At 40.6% G+C, this 16,935-nt stretch overlaps 1 protein-coding gene across 1 annotated transcript in view; it reads right to left on the bottom strand.

The window, feature by feature from the left end:
- SPAG17 (sperm associated antigen 17) overlaps window positions 1–16,935 on the bottom strand; it is a 105,616-nt gene that overhangs the window by 3,721 nt on the left and 84,960 nt on the right. The window contains exons 36-46 of the mRNA XM_074149430.1: window positions 16,355–16,468; window positions 13,379–13,424; window positions 12,571–12,673; window positions 12,051–12,104; window positions 11,188–11,290; window positions 10,322–10,418; window positions 8,942–9,040; window positions 6,879–7,030; window positions 6,221–6,390; window positions 2,961–3,021; window positions 445–589 (exon numbers count right to left, since the gene is read on the bottom strand). Of these exons, the coding sequence (XP_074005531.1) occupies window positions 445–589; window positions 2,961–3,021; window positions 6,221–6,390; window positions 6,879–7,030; window positions 8,942–9,040; window positions 10,322–10,418; window positions 11,188–11,290; window positions 12,051–12,104; window positions 12,571–12,673; window positions 13,379–13,424; window positions 16,355–16,468 (1,144 nt within the window). The remainder of the gene's footprint in view (window positions 1–444; window positions 590–2,960; window positions 3,022–6,220; window positions 6,391–6,878; window positions 7,031–8,941; window positions 9,041–10,321; window positions 10,419–11,187; window positions 11,291–12,050; window positions 12,105–12,570; window positions 12,674–13,378; window positions 13,425–16,354; window positions 16,469–16,935) is intronic.

Genomic DNA, 16,935 nt, shown 5'->3' with positions numbered 1-16,935 from the left:
ATTTCTGGCAGCATTCATGCACTTCTGTGCTTGTGCCTCTGCTGACACAGGGATTGTCTCATTTGTCTGTATAGTATCCATGATTTTGTTGCCCATGAGGCTGTACTACCAGATAGGTTCAAAAATGTTATAAAGGATTTCCATCAGGGGTGGTGGGAAAAGAGTTCCTATTATTTTCATTTATTTTTTTAAAAGCCATGTCTTTCTGAGATTACCGTTCTTCCTTTCCCCACTTTTCAAAACCTTGTTACTCTGATGTAAATTGCTTTTCGTGTCAGAATCTTAAGTTGCTCATTTGTTGTGCTTTTGAAAATACCCATTCGTGTGTTTCTGAAAAGGACAGAAAAGCTTGCTACCTCATGATGTTTAAGGCCCCTGACAGGTGGATGGTCCCCAGGGTTGATGCTAGAAGGTGTGTATGAGAAGTAAGACAACAAAGGATATTTGCTCTCACAGGCAGGAGAAGAATCTCTGTTTCTGTTAATATCTCAATATCATGGGAAATTTCTTCAAGGCCACCAGTATCTTCCCCTCCAATTACCATGGCAAAAATCTCTATCTCCAGTTCAACCTGCAAGCCTGCTGCCACCTAGGAGAGACAGAGGATTACTCACAGGTAACGTGCATGTTTCATACATAGTCCCCTCCAGCAGTCGTTGGAGCTGGTTCTTGTTCTGCATTGTTTGATGAAATTAAAGACTTCGTGCCCAGCACATGTGATTGTGCTTGCCAGTTAGAAAGGTCTGTACAAAACAGTGTCTCTTCACGTTGCAGTTTGAAAGAAAACTGCCAGGTGTCTGCATTTTTTCTCCTCAAATTTCCTTTTAGGTTCCAGAAAGAAAAGGGGAATTGGGAGAGCTGGGAGAGAACCAAAGAGAGAGGTGTTTGATGCCCCAAGTCTGTCGGTGTTTAAGAGACATTTCGACACTGCCCTTAATACCATGCTTTAACTTTTAGTCAGCCCTGAAGTTGTCAGGCAGTTGGACTAGATGATCATTGTAGGTCCCTTCCAACTGAAATATAATACTTTATTTTATCCTATTCTAAAAAGAATATAGAGGTAGGGAGAAAAGGGAGATAGAAAAGGGATGGATGTGTGGAGAGGAAAAGAGAATGGAAATTATTTCTGCTATCTATCTGGACTTCTGTAAGGCCTTTAACAGTCCCCCACAACATCCTTCTCTCTAAATTGGAGAGATATGGATTTGATGGGTGAACTGTTCAGTGGATGAGGAATTGGTAGTAGTCAATGGCTCAATGTCCAGACGGAGATCAGTGACAAGTGGTGTCCCCTCAGGGGTCCGAACTGGGACCAGTACTGTTCAATATCTTCATCAATGACATAGGCAGTGGGATCAAGTGCATCCTCAGCAAGTTTGCAGATGACATCAAGCTGAGTAGTATGGTTGACATGTCTGAGGAACAGGATGCCACCCAGAGGGAGTTGGACAAGCTCAAGAAGTGTGCCCATGTAAGCCTCATGAGGTTCAACAAGGCTGAGTGCAGAGTCCTGCACCAGGGTCGGGGCAACCCCCAGTATCAATATGGCCAGGAATGAAGGGATTGACAGCAGACCTGCAGAGAACGACCTGGGGGTACTGGTGGATGAAAAGCTGGACATGAACCAGCAATGTGTGCCAACCGTATCCTGGGCGGCATCAAAAGCAGCATGGCCAGCAGCTTGAGGGAGGTGATTCCGCCCCTCTGCTCTGGTGAGACCCCACCTGGAGTACTGCATCCAGCTCTGGGATCCTCAGCACAGGAAAGACATGGACCTGTTGGAGGGGGTCCAGAGGAGGGCCACAAAGATGATCCAAGGACTGGAGCACCTCTCCTATGAAGACAGACTGAGAGAGTTGGGGTTGTTCAGCCTGGAGAAGGGAAGGCTCTGGGGAGACCTTATTGCGGTGTTCCAGTACATAAATGGGGCTTATAAGAAAGATGGTGACAAACTTTTTAGCAAGGCTTGTTGTGATAGAACAAGGGGTAATGGTTTTAAACTACAGTAGGGGAGATTTAGACTAGATACAAGGAGGAAATTTTTTATGATGAGGGTAGTGAGACACTGGAACAGGTTGCCCAGAGAGGTGGTAGATGCCCCATCCCTGGAAACATTAAAGATCAGGTTGAACAGGGCTCTGAGCAACCTGATCTAGTCGAAGATGTCCCTGCTCATTGCAAGGAACTAGATGACCTTTAAAGGTCCCTTCCAACCCAAACTATTCTATGATTTTTAAATACCGAGTTACAGCTAGGGCCCTGGACAAGGAGGTTTAACTTGCATTCTGGCACTGCCTCCTTGCACAAGTCATTGCTTCTTGATTCCATGCCTGTAAAAGCACTAGCAAGAATATTGCCTGATATTATCTGGATGCTGCAGGGATACTGGCCAGCACAGTATTTATTCAGTAACAACACACAAATGAAGAGAGAGACTGAAAAGAAGTGGAAAGCATGAAAGCTTTCTACTTAATGGGAACAATTTCACATGCCATGGTGCTTTGAAAGACTTGAAGTGGAGAATAGTTGCAAGCAGGGAAGAAATGGTTGAGGCAAGAGTTTACTAGGTTCAGCTCTTGAAGGTAATAGGAGATAAAGTCTAGGCGTAAGATAGCACAGATATAACAAATACCCTAAACGTGGGAAAACTCGGATACAAAGAGTATCCTTTTTGCTTCAAAAAAGCTCTCTTTAGCCTCAGAGCTTGACTGGCTGCTTTCCACTGAACTTAACATGTTTATCCCTCTGCATTCTGGTGCAGGCTCTGAGATTTGGAGCGTGCAGGGTGCTTGGTTAAAGGCAGCAGAGGGACAGCGGAAGGCAGCATCACTTCAAATAACTTTAAACAAATCATGTACCCTGCCAGTTCTATTCTCAGGCAGCCGGTACTAGAGAACCCCTAGATGGCCTGAGGGCCAGCTGAGTCTAGCAAAAACCAAAAGATCTTCTGTATAACCTACAGGTCCTGGTGTGTACATCACTCTCAGTCCTGTGTGCGAAGGTGGTTGCTTCACCCGAAACCTGTCAAAAAGAGAAGAGAATCAGTTTGCCAGAAACTGTTTCAGGTAGGCAGAAGGCACTGCTGAGAAGCATGCCGTCTGCTCTTCCTCCACTTCTGCAAATGACAGCAGAACTTCCTAGCTCATCCTTCCCGTCACAATGTACAACTTGGGCTACAATGGTATTCCTGAGCTTCTTGACGAGGCTCAGGATTCCAACAAAAAAACCCAAACCCCAAAGGTGCTGATTAATGGGCCAAAGAGATTGTTACGCTGGTCCTTACACCAGAATGTGAAACACCAGTATCTAAGCCTGCATACACAAAGGAAGCTGAAGTACAAATTCCATCTTCTTGGCAAACACCATACACCCAGAAGTCCTTAATGATCTTTATTTAATGTCCTTTGATATGATTCTATTGCAGAAGGCATGATTCTGGTATAAATTTTGTATAAATCTTCTTTAATTTCATGGTACCCACTAAAACAGTAGTTTCACTTCTTCATATCTCACGGATTGTTTCACATCTGTGCAGTCCTTTTGTGCACACAGCTTCCACTGTTAAGATCTCTAGAGATCATTAGAGCAGATATGACTTCTACTTTTGCATGGCTCTAGACTTTATGCTGTGGTTTTTCCTTCCTACCTGAAGAACAGTTACCAGCATGCACTTGCACCAGAAGCTGTTAAAGGAAAGGCAGTAGAGGAGGCATCCCTAGTATATGGCTCCATCTTATGGAAAGTTCTGGCAGACTTACAAACTGGCTGTCAGGATTCCCCTGCTTTCTCTAGAGTGCTGGCTGTTATGAGAAACATAGGATGTCCCAACAAGTTCATGCTATGGTATGGACAGTTTGGAAGTCACATAGTTAACTACTGATCCTGTCACGGAAAAGTTTTGGCTTCAGCATGAGGCAGACATAGCTCAGAATTGCCCACCATTGGCCCTGCCCTCAGCATGTTCTGCTGTCATTCAGAAGCTAGTTAGTCAATTAGCTCTCCTCTTAAAGCATCAAGTAAAAGACTTAAAAGATAAGCTGGATTTATCAGAATCATGGTGGTATTTTCCGTGACTCTCTACATACAGCACCCTGGCATGGAAAAAAAAAAATTAATGATGTGCACAACTTGAGGTCTAGAATGTTGGTATGTGATCTGCTGATTTATCATGGCATGCACCATGATGCTTTAATGTACATTAAAGGAAAAAAATGGCTCTAACTAGGCTCATTTTAAAAAAATTAAAAATCTGTGGCATCTTGATGGAAAAAGCTGCACTGAGTTGCTCAGCTGGTCTTGAACAGATTTCTAAAGTGCCTAGCTGGCTGAGTACTCACAAGAGATCATGATGATCCCAGCAGGGTAAGTCTCCTGTGAGCTCCTCTTTTAATGATAATTAGCTGCCCAAGGAGGACAAACAAAAAAGGTCAGACATAAATGTTTACGTTTATTTCATTCCAGCACTGTGGTACCATAGTAAAGGGATGCTGTGACTGCTGAGATGGTGTCACTGTGACACCACTCTCGACTCTCTTTTTAAAGAGGGCCTCAAACTGTAGGTCACCTGCATCCAGAAAAGGGAAGTTTGGCAGGTGCTTGCACATGTGAAGAGTGCTCCAAGAAACAGCATCCAGAAGCTGCAGCAGATCAGGGCCATGAGACTTGCACATTTAAGCCCAAGAATGTTTAATGCCCTCCTTAACTGTTTTCCTTTCCTTATCTAGCACTAAAGTTGCAGGAAAACCCAAAGACCGGTGCTAAAAAGAGGAACCAGGTTTTAAACAACCTAAACCAATACGACAGTAGGATGTTTATTTCCATGCTTTCCATTAGCCTTCCTCTCCTGGGACCTGTGGGTCTAGCAGAAAAAAGACCCAGCAGTGGTCCAAGCCTGGCTTACTCTAAGTTTCTGAAAAACAGTATATAACTGTCCATTAGGACAAATGGATGACGTTGGCCTAAATAGCAGCTTTCAGTTAAATTCTAAATAAACTAAAAACCTCTCCAGCTGCAGTAGGTAATTGTGGATAGGTGGGAGTGAGAGGCTGACATTGGAAAACTTTGATGGGAATAACTATCTTAGAACATAGGAATTTAAAAAGCTTAGTTTTGGTGTTGGGGCTTTTAAGCCATCTGAAATGAAAGCTTTACACCAAGTACTGCGATTCTTGAAACCATCTGGTGGGATTATAACCATTCAAATGAAGCTATTTTGAATGGACAAACCTTAGGTGGAGCTCAGAAGCTGTAAGGATTTAGAGACCATTGTTGCAGGCTCTCCTTTAAGCTAAAAAAACGAGGTACATATAGCACAGGTAAGGCAAGTGCTGTTGAGCAAACTGAGTGGGAGGAATATGCTTTGCCCTGTTCTGTCACATGTATGGCACCTGGGAGTTCAGGGGTCATAAGCACACCCGTCTGAATACTGCTAAAGTAAAACTGGAACTGTGCTGGTGCAGGATTGAGTGAATGAACATATGTGCAGTTACTCAAAACGGGAATTCTGATACTGAAGGGCAATCATAAGCATTTTCTTACTGTATTTATATAGTCCTTAAACTGCAGCTGGGTAAATACGATAATTTCCTGTGATTTGTCATGCAGGGCAAGAGACAATCTGCTGGACTGCAGATCTAGACATGGACTTAGCTTATCCTCACCTCACTGGAACACAGTGCAGTGCTATTTTGTCCCATGCACTGTAGGTTGACAGTCAGTAAGGGAAATGTGTGCTCAAGTAAATGCCTTATTTCATTCTCATCCTCTGCTTGTTCCCAGCATCATCACTGGAGCTGTTTCTCAATGCAGCTAAAGACGTGTCTGCCTGAATACACCGGTGCCCATTTAGATTGTCTGACTTGTAGCATCCAGCAACATTTCCCAAAGCCAAATGTAATACTGCTTACCATGAAAGACTTTGGTCCCTGAACCTGAGAACTTCAATAAGAACCAGTAAATCAGCTGTGATGGGCCAGGACTATGCATACAGGACCTGCTGTTCCTTACTGCTTTTCATCTTCCTAATAACACCAATATGCAAATAATGCTGAAGTTTTTCTAATATTATCTTCACTCCTCTACCCAGTCAGTCATTATCAAATGATTCCAAATATAAAAATACCATTTGTTATCTCACGTTAATCATATCAAAAGGTTGACAATTAACAAGCAATGCATATTTGGACAGTTAAAAACCAAGGTACTAAAAATTCAAACTAACCTTGAGAAGTTCACACCAACGTTCTTCAGGATCACAGTGGTTGCATAGGTACAGCCTTCCTTTAGCACTCCAAGTGTCACTCTAGGTGGAATGAGGTGGAACCCACTAAGATGCTGTCTTGTTGTTGCAAGAGAAGATGTGTTGACCTTTCCTGCGACAGGATCCTCTATCTTTGCAAATAGAATTAAAATATTAGACAACAGAGAAAGTTGGTGGCCATCAAGTTAGGTTCAGAGTTACTTAACCCACATTTGACCTCTGTCCACTCATCCATAAGAATTACAAAAAGACATCCTAATTTGAGTAAAAACTGAAGAGGCACTTTGAATATTGTCTGCAAATCTATACTGGTTTGAGTTTTCAGACATATTAAGCCATTGAGATGTCTCGGGTGAACGGAGGAAGCTCTGCTCTTCTGGAAACCAGAGCTTTCATGTGCGTGCCTGGTGCAGAACTATGCTTTTGGCATATAAGTTTGTCCTAACAGTTGAGAGGAAAGGTACTTTCAGAATTGCCAGTAAACTTATACATAAATTGCAACCGCTATGTTTCAGGAAACAGATTCAAAATATCTTCCAGTATTGCTCCAGAGTGAAGATTTTATGCAAAAGAGATGACTGAGAGGACATTAATATTAACAAAAAAGATGTTATTTTACCTTTTGATTTGGTATGGAATTTGGTTTTCTCCCCTGAAGGGATGACGGTAATTTCACTTTCTCTTTCCTTGGCTGTCCTGCAGCATTCACCAACAGGCTCTGAACTTTACGTTGAAAGGGTGTGTCTTGTGATCTTGCAGCCTTGTTTAGGTCTGGAAAGGAAAGATTTCCAAAAGCACGAAAAACTAAGCATCATAATCAGCCTAATCCTGAAGTTCTTGTTCAGGTAAGATTTTTACTTTCTATGTGAGCATTTGATTAGCACAAGGACAGAAGAACTGGTCTCATTTTTATTTAAGAGATCAAGAAAGGCATTAAGAAACTCTAGTAATAGTAGCAAGGATTAAAACTTAACTAATAAGTACATTTGTACAGTACTTATTAGAATGAATTAGTTGGAAGCATTTCAGTGGGATCTCGCAATGAAGATGTAAACACCTGTGAAAGTGATTGAAAACAGAAAAGGAGGTACAAAACCCCAAACACTGAAATCAAGAACATTACTATTCCAAAGGCATGCTTTCACAGCACAATGATCAGTTGTGCAGAAACACCCTTGACAGGCTGGTCAAGTCAAATCTGTACACCCCATATAACAACAAATTCCAGTGCAGGCCCCAAAGCAGTACAGCTCTGCCAGCACAACCAACTAGGAAGCCCTGTCTCCGAGCAGGATTTATTGTCTTGGCTGCAACAATTCTTTCATATGGATGACCTGTATGATTCTGATTCTGGGATCTTAGCTATCTTTTAATCTTTTTCATCTCTGCGGCATAATGGAGACAGGCTGAGCATAGGGATGGCCAGGGCAACTTAGATCTAAATACAACTTCTTTTGCTTGACAGCCTAAGACTCATGTAGTTTATTGTGATGTCTGATAACCTCTGAAGCAAAAACACAAGACAATTATGGTGACTCTCTTCTCACCGGAGGTCAACCTCTAGATCAATATTTTGTACAGAAGGGAATTAGTTTTTTTTTCATTTTGGACTGCACACTGGAATGCTGTCTGGTCAGCTAGTTATTGTGAGGAGGCAGAAATGTTATTTGAGAATAGTATCTTCTCTAGATTCCTCTCGTATTTCCAGATAACAGAACTGCAGGTGGTAGAGAGGCGCTTCCCATCTACACAGCAAATGGCCCAGAGCGTATAAAAAAAATGCTAAGCATGGACATTAGGAAAAACACACTAGCATTTCTTGTTTTGCTTAAAGGTAAGCAACATTTATGCCTTGACAATAGAAGTTAGTGTAGTTTTGGCATCTCTCTCCACACACACCCAACCGCGATCCCCTCAAGCTGCTGTTCCTTTCATCACATACCCTGTGGCTCTGGAAGTACAAATGAGTACATCTGCCCCAAGGTCTACAGATTATGCATAAATAACAGAGGAAATTTGGCAAGTTTAAAGGCAACAGCTCTTGCAAAGTCCCACTACTAAGAAAGGGTACCGGTATGTGTGGAAGGGAAAGGAAGAGGAGAAGGGAAGCTGTTAACTCTGGGATGCAAGGACAGATTTTGCAAGTATGCACTGCCAAAGCTCAGCTGGTGTGGCATTATGTGAGAGCCAAAGGTTCGGGCTAATTAAAGCAGAGTGATGGCTCTCCAGTGGTCATCATAGAAGACTGATGATCACCACAAGCAGATGCATAAACAGAGTGAATGACAGTAGTAGCAAGGAAAGCAAAACTGAACAGGGGTGTTTAAATGACAAAGATCATTTAACCACAGCAAACTCTGTTCTAGAGTCTTCTGTTACAGGCCTTAATGAGCAGGGAAAATTGGCTTGTGCACCTTTTTTGTAGTAGAGAAATTACTTCTTGGCTTTGTCTGCACTTCTACCATCCCCATCATCCCCATGTTGTTACAGCAGTCTCCTAGGATGGAGGAGAGAATCTCTCCTGTTAGTTTTATACCTCTCTCCTTTTCTGCCAGTCTTGCATTCAGATGTATTCAGAATGCTGAACAGAGCTAGGTGGGTTAAGGTTCTATTGTAAATATTTTGTCAAAAGTTGTAAGAAGATTAACCTACTCCAAACTACATTCTGGAAGGCAGATTTACCTGCTGTGCTGCTGGAACTTTGATTTTGTTTGGAATGAGCCTGCAATGGAAGGCCAGGTGAAGATGAGGAATCACTCATGGTACTGAGACGTTCAGACGCTAAAGGGAAAATAATGGAATACTGTGACAAGTGTTTTTCATGATCATTATCATTTTCATAAACACATGAAAAAAATAATCACGAAGTCTTTGGCACTTTAATTTAGACAACCTTTGACAGCTGTCTACATAACCATGAAAGGCCAGGTAAATTCTGCATGTGGCATTTTGCACCACTGGGCAATAGTGATCAAAAATGTGTAACTTGTGATTAGTAATTTCTTGTTCTCTGGTTAACTGAGCAATAAGCCATAAAGGGCTAAGAGACAAACCAATACAGGCCTTCTGGTGATTGCAATACGGTGACTGCAAAATGAGGAAATACGGGAATTAGTGGGGGTCTGATAAAGCCCCATGGAGGACTGCTTTCCTGATAATGATTCTTTGTCGCGTATGACTTAATTTCACTATGTGATTTCAGCACCTTGTCAGGGCTGCTTTTCAAACAGAACTGAAGTATGCCTCTCAGTGCTGTAAAGCTCAAACCTAAGATGATGATTTACTCTTTCACTGCTTCCCGTCATCCATTCACTGCTTTCCTCCTATACCCTCCAAACTATCCTTAGCCTGTATGTTTCCTCTTCCATATCACTTTTGCCCCAGCCCCCAAGCTGCTCCTCTTACCACTGAGTTTCAGAATTCCACCCCCTGTTTTTTTTCCTGCAGTCATACTAGTCTTTTTCTAAACTTGGCCTCCTTGGTTCTTGCTCATCCACCCCTAACTATTGTTTATTCCATTTAAGCTTTTCTTGAGGATTTTGCATCCATCCACCTCTCATTCATAGCACAATTCTTCAGCTTTGTATCCAAAGTCTATGGTGCTTCCACATTCAATGATGTCTGCAAAGGCTCCCTTAACACACTAAATATAGAAGTCTCATAGACTACATTTATATTAGTAGATTAAACAGAACATTCCCAGATACTGGAACATGCTAGTCTATACTGTTAACTTGTTAAAACACTGGTATGATATTGACTGTGCAGCTTAGCAGTCTCCCCAAAATCACCCTTGGATAAACAAGTTTTGGCCAGGGAAAAGGCCATCTTGTTTTGGGAGACTGAATTTACACAGCCTATGTCAATATTAGAGAGTGCTGCTGGGTATGTTTCATGTATCAGAATAGATATAGCCGTTATGGTGCAAGTAGTTCATGTGTCAAAATGACTGGGAATACATGAAGTCAGATAACGTAACCTTAAATTTAACCACAATATGAAATGAGATAACTGGATAAAACAACGAAGAAAGTACTAAAATGCTGCCAAACAACAGATTACCTCTACTGGGTTTTTTGATCGGCTCTAGAGGGAAATTCCCACTTTGCTTTTTTTGAACTGGAGGAAGTTCCATAGACAGTGCTTCCACATCAGGAAGCTACAGAAAAGAAAGAAAGAGGGTTTAAGTCTCCCAACTAAACACTTAGAAAAAAAAACAGTGGACACCCCTCTTCTCCCAAACAAACCAAAAAAAAAAAAAAAAAAAAAAAGAAAGGGGAAAAAAAAGAAGGGGGTTGCAAAGGAATCAAATAAGCAGAACCAAGACCAGGCTGGATGGGGCTTTGAGCAACCTGGTCCAGTAGGAGGTGTGCCTACCCATGGCAGGGGGGATGGAACTAGATGATCTTCAAGGTCCCTTCCAACCTAAACCATTCTATGATCTTATGATCATATAGTAACTATAAAAAAAGATATGCATAAGTACACCTCAGACTCCAAAGTACATCTTTGAGTATGCTTTATGCATTTACAGCATTTATCCTGTGAGACCACAACAGGAAAGTTCCCAAAGCCACCTTTAACCCAGGAGGGTTAGTCTTATTAATACCCTTTCTGCTTAGCAGAGAAAGGTTTTTGAGGGGTAAGTGAAAAGACTTGAGGTTCAGCTTCTGCTCTGAATCAGACTCTCGCCAAAGTTTACGTAAGGAATCTACCAAGTTCGTATTCAATAAACATACACCATCTCCAAGATATGTTTCCTTTGAAAAGGGCATATAATTCCCAAGATTAATTCTACCACAACTGTCCTCTGTAATGGTTTCTTGAGATAAACTGGGGCTGAGATGTAAATCCACAACTGTCTTTGTGGGAGCATGGCAAAAAGTACCTGGCCTAACACAAACTCATCCAGTTTTCAGCTACATTACCTTTTTCAGGAAAAACTCCTTGCCGAATTCGGATTCAAAATATGGAGGAATTATTTTGTTTCTTATTGCCATTAAGATCTTCTTTTCTTCATCAAGTTCTTTCCTAAGTAAGTTTTAACATTGTTGGTAAGGAAAAGAAAGAAATAAACATTATAACTGAGTTCACCCTGTTTTTCAGTATTATGTTTAAAACATTGAGGAATGGAATTGATAAAGGTATAGATAAAAGCTGAGTGTTGTCAGCAGGTCCAGGGAGGCAGGGAGATAAACCTTCCCCTCTACTCAGCACTGGTGAAACCACATCTGGAGTACTGTGTCTGTTTCTCGGCTCCCTGATACGTGAAAGATGTGAACTTACAGAATTAAGTCCAGAGAAGGGCCACAAAGATTATTAAGAGCTTAGAGCATCTTTCATATGAGGAGAGGCTGAGAGAGCTGGGACTGTTTTGCCTTGACAAGCTTTGAAGCTTCTCAAGCTTCAAAAGACATGTATCTGTGTTTCTATTTGAAAAATCAGCTACGATTTGTAGAATACCTGAATCTTAACCTAAAGAATCAATATTTGAAAATAGTAATATGAATTATTTTCCATGCTGGTGGCAGAGTCAGAAAAAAGAACACAAGATTTCTGACTTCAGCCTTGTTTTAAACAGTGCAAGTTAACAGCAACACTGCTAAGTGTTGAAAAAATGAAAGAGTTAAACCATCCATTTAGCATTTCTGTTGCAGAAAACCCCCCATTATTTGCTAGCAAAGCATTGGACCATTACCCAAGATGTGGTGAAATTAGTATCAGTCTTTCCAAAACCAGACTTGAGGTAGTTCTTAAAATCATTAGTTTTCTGTCCTACTAATACTATTACCTGTGCTTTTCTAGTCTGCTCTGCCACGTGGACACTGATGTTACTCCTTCCGGGCTGAATGATCAGGGAAGAAAAAAGTAGTTAAAATCAGAAAACTAGCATGATGTTTTATAAGCACAAAGATATTTACAAGATAACCCTGGAAAGAAAATGCTCTTTATGAGAGTATATTATATTAACATCTCAGGTGACTCCTGACTTGGACTTGTATGGTTTGCAGCAAAATTTTCACTCATATATGCATTTTTATTACATTATTCAATTGTAGAAACCCTCAAAATACTTTTCCAACAAATATTAAAGTATCTTTGAGGTAAGGAAAGAGAGGCACAGAGGGGAAAAGTAATCATAGGAAAAGCTAGTAAGACATTGCTATGTGTATCTAGAGATCTGGGTCCTGGTCCTTAGTGACAGTCAGTACACACCTTGCACTGTACCAAGCACATCGCCTTGCCTGTTGTGCTTCGTTCCATCCTTTGTGTTAGTTATATTTGCATCAGTTCTCATTTGTCTATCCTACCTGAACCTCTGCTGTTGGTCCTCTCTTTGAGTAGTGATTGTCTTCTCTGCATAACACCGGTGATGAGAAGCCACTGCCTGTTCATACAGCTCAGTTATGTGAGCTGTAAGGTAAAAAGTATTATTGGATGTACATGCTCTGCAGCAGTTTCCATTTACATCGCATGGTGCGGTGGGTTTTTTTTTTAACAGAAATAGTCTTGACAAGATAGGAAGGGCACAAAAATATGGGATGGAATACTGTGGATTTTTCTGTGGGAAAGGCTTATGGATTTTTAAAAGAAGCAATTTTCATTTGTACCTATTGAAAACATTAATAAATGTTAAGAAGTATCTTATGAAAACTTTAACAGAAATTCGTAAGGGAAAACTAATACACCGTTCCATCTTTTCTCTCAGGCAAGGTTGATGTAACCAAAACACACAATCATTTGACATCAGATTTTCAAATTTAATGAACAACCAGGACTCATCTAGTTGCTTTTAAAACTTGTCTGAAATGTTAACACTTGTATAAAACTGAGTCATAGTTCTTATACCTAAGAAAACTCCATACGTGTAGAAATGTGGGTCAAAAATGACAAATACACATGCCTAAACGCAGGAAGTGGTTTTTAGAGATAGTCAATTATTGATGCTAACAAGTTCTAATTACCTGTGAATCTCGTACTCAGAATAGAAGACACAAAAACATGTAGATAGCACATAGATGAATTCACCTTTATGTTCCTTCTTTAAAAATAATACAACAGTACTTTATAATTTAATATGGTATTTTACAATTTTAAAAGACATTCAATTTTTCTTACCTTTAGCACTAAGATCTTCAAATGAGTTGTCCCAGTTAGCAAAGGACTGCAATGAAGAAGGAATAACTGTGAGCACGTGAGAAACAGACCTCACAACAGCAGCACCTTGTTCAAAGTATTTCTATCCTAAACAAGTGTTACCTTGTTACCTCAGAATGTGACTACAGGAATGGAGGTATTTCAGTGTGTTAGGAAACACAAGGTGGTGAAAAAGGAAATGAAGTACAATTTCCCTGGTCTAAACAAGTATTTGTTTCCTTCTTGATGACCTACTTTATAGATGGCTTCATATTTCATATGGTTGCAGTTTATTAAACCAACTAATCCAGTTCCTATTCAAACTCAAATCCTTCTGAAAAGGATTTGAATCAGACCTAAAACTCATGGTCACAACAAGTCAAACAGGAAATGTGTTCAGGAATTTGTAGCCTTCATTACTGAGGAAGTCTCTTGTGGTTCATTTGCAGTAAAGTGTTTGAGGGGTAAGAGACTTAAAGAAGCTTTTTCCTTAATTCTTAAGCTGTCCCTGAAGCAGTTAAATGGAAACCAGAGCTCCTGTGACCAGGCAGTCAAGGTTGTAAAAGAGCTGGGAGAAAACAGTGGAGACTTGAGAGGAGTGTGACATCGATTGCTGAGTCACAGCTGGTCCCACTGTGAGACTCTACTGCTCAGAAAAGAGTTGTCCAATGTGAAATCTGTACCTGGAAATGTGCTTGTGGTAGCTGGGACAATCAACAATAATTAGTCACTAGAGAAATTTATTGGAATTGAGCCACATGTGAGATTCAGCACCTGGATCTCATCAAAGCAAATAAGCGTCTGCCTAGAGGATAGAGGCAGATAGAATTACTGATAGATCACTTCTCTGTGTTCCTCTTTCCATAAAAGTTGTGAGCTCCTTCCTGGTTTTTTTGCAAGTGTCCTGGTTTGAGGTAAAACAGAACCAATTTTCTGTTCAGTAATTTTACTTTTTAGCTGGGCCTCTTCTAACTAACTAAACTCTGAAATTAACAGCATGTTGTTCAGAAACTGTTCACAGAGTGATAAGACCTGGTCATACCAAGGAATGGTATGCAGAGAGGCTCTTGCTTATACTTATTGCTCTAACAACCAAGGTCAGCTAACTTTGTTATTTGCCCCGTTGGAGGGCTGGAAGCAGAAAAGCGTAGAGGGGTCACACTTGTGCGGAGGAGTGGACAGGACAGGTGACCCAAAACTGACCAACAGGGTGTTCCATTCCACCTGCATCACACTCAGTATAAAAGCTGAGGAACCAAAGGGCCAAGGCTCCTTCTTCAATGGCCAGCGTCCGAGGAGGACCCTTGTCTGTTCATCTGCCTTTGATCCTGATCTGAGCATTCCTGACGCCAGATCTGGAATCCAGCTCCCGTCCATCTCCGAATCCATTCTGGGACTTTCTCCCTGTGCCTGCTGGTGATGTGATCATCATCCTGGGAGCTTGATAAGGTTTTGTATATACTATATACTTCTGTTTATTTATTTATTTATTTATATTTTCTTATTATTTTGTTATTTATTAATATTTTCATTAAAGTAGTTTAGTTCTTTTTCTAAACCCATAAATCTCTTTATCTCTTCCTCTCCTCTCTTTGGAGAGGAGGGAAGGAGGGGCCATCTGTCATTCTGATTGGCCAATCTGGCCAAAAACACAACAGGTAGATTCTCTACTCTCTTTTTAAGACTTGTATGTCACTTGAAAGTACTGAACAAAAAACACATATGAAAGCTTTTAATATAAAAAAATAGGCTTGTTTCAGCAAATGAAAATGCTAACTTGGCTAAAAAGTTCAGAGACAAATTCTAGAATTACATGGGTTTTTTATAAGCTTGTATGGGGCGGGGGGGGGAGTTATAGATCTATCCAGAAAGCTAGGAAAATGAAATTAACAGCATTTAAAAATGGAAAGATCTCATTCCTAATGTTTTTGCATGTTGAGACATGGTTTAAAAGGTAGACTCTAAGGCTAAGATGATGTTAATTTGCTAGATTACCCTCACTTTTGAAAGCTTGATAGATAAGCCAGAAGTGAAAATTTAAACTAACAGAGCTACATCTTGTTTTTCAAATTCCAGATTTTTTAATTCAGTATGTTTGAATTCACTATATGTGTGTTATTTGATTAAATGGAAATAAAAGTATTTCCTAAATGAGGCTAAAAAATAAAACAGTGATTAATAACTACTAAAAATCTAGCATGTGAATTCACATCGTGCAAGGTACCAAATTTAAAGGAAGCTGTGGGAAACAGATTACTTAAAGAACTGAAACAGAGCAAACTGATCACTCTGTGCATAAGATGGAAGCAGTGTTTCTCTTATTCGTCATAATTCATTCCACCCACTTCTGCTACTTAAACTTTTCCAATTTTTTTTTTACTGTTCATCTCCCACTGACCTCACTGTTTCCTGACTGCTACCCTAAGTCCCTCTTCCCCGTTTACCTACCTCGCCCATTACCTATTCCCCTCCCTTTTCTTTTCTTTTTCTAATTATCTGTTTAAATTAGCCAAGTACATTTTCCAGTAATAAAAATATTCCTCCAGATTGTTTTTTGATTATCCCAAAAGCAGGGTTTAAACTCTCACTATGGAAGTGGCTGTGGTTGAAATACAAGTCTCCCAGCTGCAATGACAACAGACTGGAAACATTCTCATCCTAATGTTGGGGGATATATACATTTCAGTAATTCTGGTCTGTGTGTTTGGGAATGTATCATTCCGCAGACCCAAACTCTTGAACTATTTCGAGCGTTGCTTCCCCAAAACAGCAGTAGTGCCACTCAGCTGAATGCTGAGTGTGGCTGTGCTTCACCATAAAACTACAGCAGAGCTGGCACTGTGTTATCCTAACATTTCCTATTCTATTAATGAATAACGACGTGTTTTAAGGCTGACACTCCCAGGGCAGTAAAACGGTTTTGTTGGAAAAAGTAGTTAAAAATTTTATTTTTCTCACTGTAACCAGGTCAAGGAGACTTGCAGCATTCTCCTTTTCCTCTTCTGTTCTTGGTTCTTTTACATTCATCTCTTCCAGCTCATTTTCCTGCTTTAAAATGTTGTCTATATATTCCTGGTGGAACAATGAAAAAGAACAAGAAAGATGCAGATGTTTTCTTTGCAGAGGTAGATGCAAGGGTCACATACATAGAGAAAATAGTTTGTAGAATCAGTAGATGTATGTGCTTCTTCTCAATGTCATAAAGGCCCCTTCTGTGAATTTGTGGGAATGGGTTACATAGTTATCTAAAAGTTTGCATGGAGAAATAGTTTTTAAAAAAAACAACAGGCCAAAGAGAGGAGTACATGCTGGGAAGGTAGCAGGTGAAAACTTACTAACTCCGAAGACTAGCAGTACTGTTGAATCTGCAAGGACTAATATACTAAGGACATCAAGAGTCTGCTGAATCTCTACCAGGCCAGTAGCACACATGAGCATCCACAATCAACTGTGTGACTTGGACCACATCCAACAGCTATCTACGTGCCCCTGGTGCGTGAGCGTGACCCCTGGCTTCCCAGCAGGCAGGTATGTTTGGC

Source organism: Numenius arquata, chromosome 1 (assembly GCF_964106895.1).
Source record: "Numenius arquata chromosome 1, bNumArq3.hap1.1, whole genome shotgun sequence".
NCBI lineage: Eukaryota > Metazoa > Chordata > Aves > Charadriiformes > Scolopacidae > Numenius > Numenius arquata.
Note: the sequence above shows the minus strand (reverse complement) of the source record. Positions and strands in the feature narration are given on the sequence as shown.